This window comes from Phaseolus vulgaris, chromosome 2 (assembly GCF_051622355.1).
Source record: "Phaseolus vulgaris cultivar YP4 chromosome 2, ASM5162235v1, whole genome shotgun sequence".
Taxonomy (NCBI): domain Eukaryota; kingdom Viridiplantae; phylum Streptophyta; class Magnoliopsida; order Fabales; family Fabaceae; genus Phaseolus; species Phaseolus vulgaris.
The window spans coordinates 40,966,455-40,968,281 of NC_143499.1; the positions used below are offsets into that span (position 1 = coordinate 40,966,455).

General features: G+C 37.2%; 1 protein-coding gene across 1 annotated transcript; it reads right to left on the bottom strand.

Moving 5' to 3' along the window:
• Window positions 1-529: 529 nt before the first annotated feature.
• LOC137812081 (protein DMP4) lies at window positions 530-1,520 on the bottom strand. The gene has a single exon (XM_068613972.2). It carries the CDS (start codon window positions 1,312-1,314, stop codon window positions 670-672), a length of 645 nt encoding a protein of 214 aa, XP_068470073.1. The 5' UTR covers window positions 1,315-1,520; the 3' UTR covers window positions 530-669.
• Between the last annotated feature and the right edge of the window lie 307 nt (window positions 1,521-1,827).

Genomic DNA, 1,827 nt, shown 5'->3' on the forward strand with positions numbered 1-1,827 from the left:
CTGAAAGCTGCTGAAATATTATGATGATCTTGAATAATAAAAAAACTGCAAATTCTATCTCTGCTGAAACTGTGTATACATAAGAGTATAGCTGTTTTTAAAGGAATTTATGATCATGAATCTTGAGTCTATCATGTATCATGTTATTGCCAACAAACTAGTAGAATATATTGTTGTTAGAAGCTTCTGTAATGGCTCGCTCTAAAATACAGGTGTAAGAAGTGTGAAATAGATTCAACCGACAAAATAAACAAGTGTTTGATGTAAAAAAATATAGCAGGAACAATGCACACAAGAAGCATTCAATTAAGGAAGAAATAACAAAGACTTGTGTGTTTATATATCTTTATGGAATTGATTCTGTCAGGCTGTCTTGTTGTCTACAGTTGAGTCCACAACTCCACATGTAATATTCTCTTTCTAGTTTTGTTGTCAATTCGTAAAGGCTTTGCCTGTGGATAGATCCATTTCAGAATTGCATCAGATCCTCTCATCAAATTCCATAAGACTTGGTAAAAAATAAAACTAGTTTCATAGAATGAAAAGTTAAATATTCCACTTTATTTATATGATATCAGAACAATGAAATTCAACTAAACTCCTATATGGTGTCACAGAATCACAGTGTTGAAAATGGTCCACAAACATAAATATAAAGGACCCCAACTTTTAGTTTGGTGATAGTGGGAAGCCAATTCCGTGTCTCTGTGTTGGAAAAGCCACAAAGAGCATGCTGCAAAAAATCCCTATGGCCACAGGCAACACTGTTAGGATTTCCCGTGCCTCAGTTGAAGGTGATGGAAAGAAGCAATTTACCACATTTTGATCAAATAATGCAACTGCTGCAAACACCAAAATTGACATCACTGCATGTATGAAATCGATAAACCTCATTCTAAATTTTGCACCAAGTTCAGGTGGAAGAGAGGTGGATCCATCAATGACCCACAAGCCCTTGAAGGTGGCAAGTCCATAACAAACATTCCCCTTATCATCTCTGAAGCTATCAGTAAAGCATTGGAAGAAACAAGAGGCACCACAAAGAGCCACAAGTGTAGCAGTCATGAACTTGCAAACCGAGTCACAGTTGCCTTGGTTTGTGACTATTGGAGATAGAAGTTGGAAAGAAAGAACAGTGCCAGTTGGTAGCAGATTTGCCAAATGGGCTGTGCTTTGAAATGTTTGACTTATGGCTCTCTGAATGAGGCTTCTATCAGGTTCTGGAACCTCCATGTTGTGCAGAAGTGGTAGCTTTTGTTGACCATGATTATCAGAATTATACATGTACAGCTCTTCTTTAATAATAGCATCCATGGTTTGGCTATAGATTTTTGCAGCTTCCTAACCTGCCTTCTGTGATCCACTCTTTTGTTTTGTACAGGTTTGTTAAACTTGCATTCATCTATCATGCAGTTAGGCTTTGAGATATAATGGGCAAATCTTTGTGAAGCCAAATAGAGGGAAGGGTGTTGCCATGACTTGCAAGAAACAGTAACTGAAAACTTGATGTATCAGCTTTCAACTTAATTTGTGTCACGAAAAGTAAGTTAGTTAGAAGAAGGTGTGGTTCCTGTGTTTTTTGTTTTAAGCAGACGTGATAGTTACGAATGCACAAGTTTCCGGAAAATAAAAGAGAAAATGCGTGGGACTTCAATTACCAACTTCGTAAGAGTGAAGTTCGGTGGCAGAGGAAATGTTTTGCTGAGACGCAACGGCTACAAACTCAGATTTGCATAGTTTAGCTTTAAGCAAATCATGGATTCAGATGTTCCACGTATATGAAGTGCAAATCTTAATCTTTCCCCACACTATACATTAATTTTGGCA

Excerpts from the sequence above, each read along its gene's own strand:
- LOC137812081 (XM_068613972.2), bottom strand. The coding sequence starts at position 1,314 with ATGGATGCTATTATTAAAGAAGAGCTGTACATGTATAATTCTGATAAT.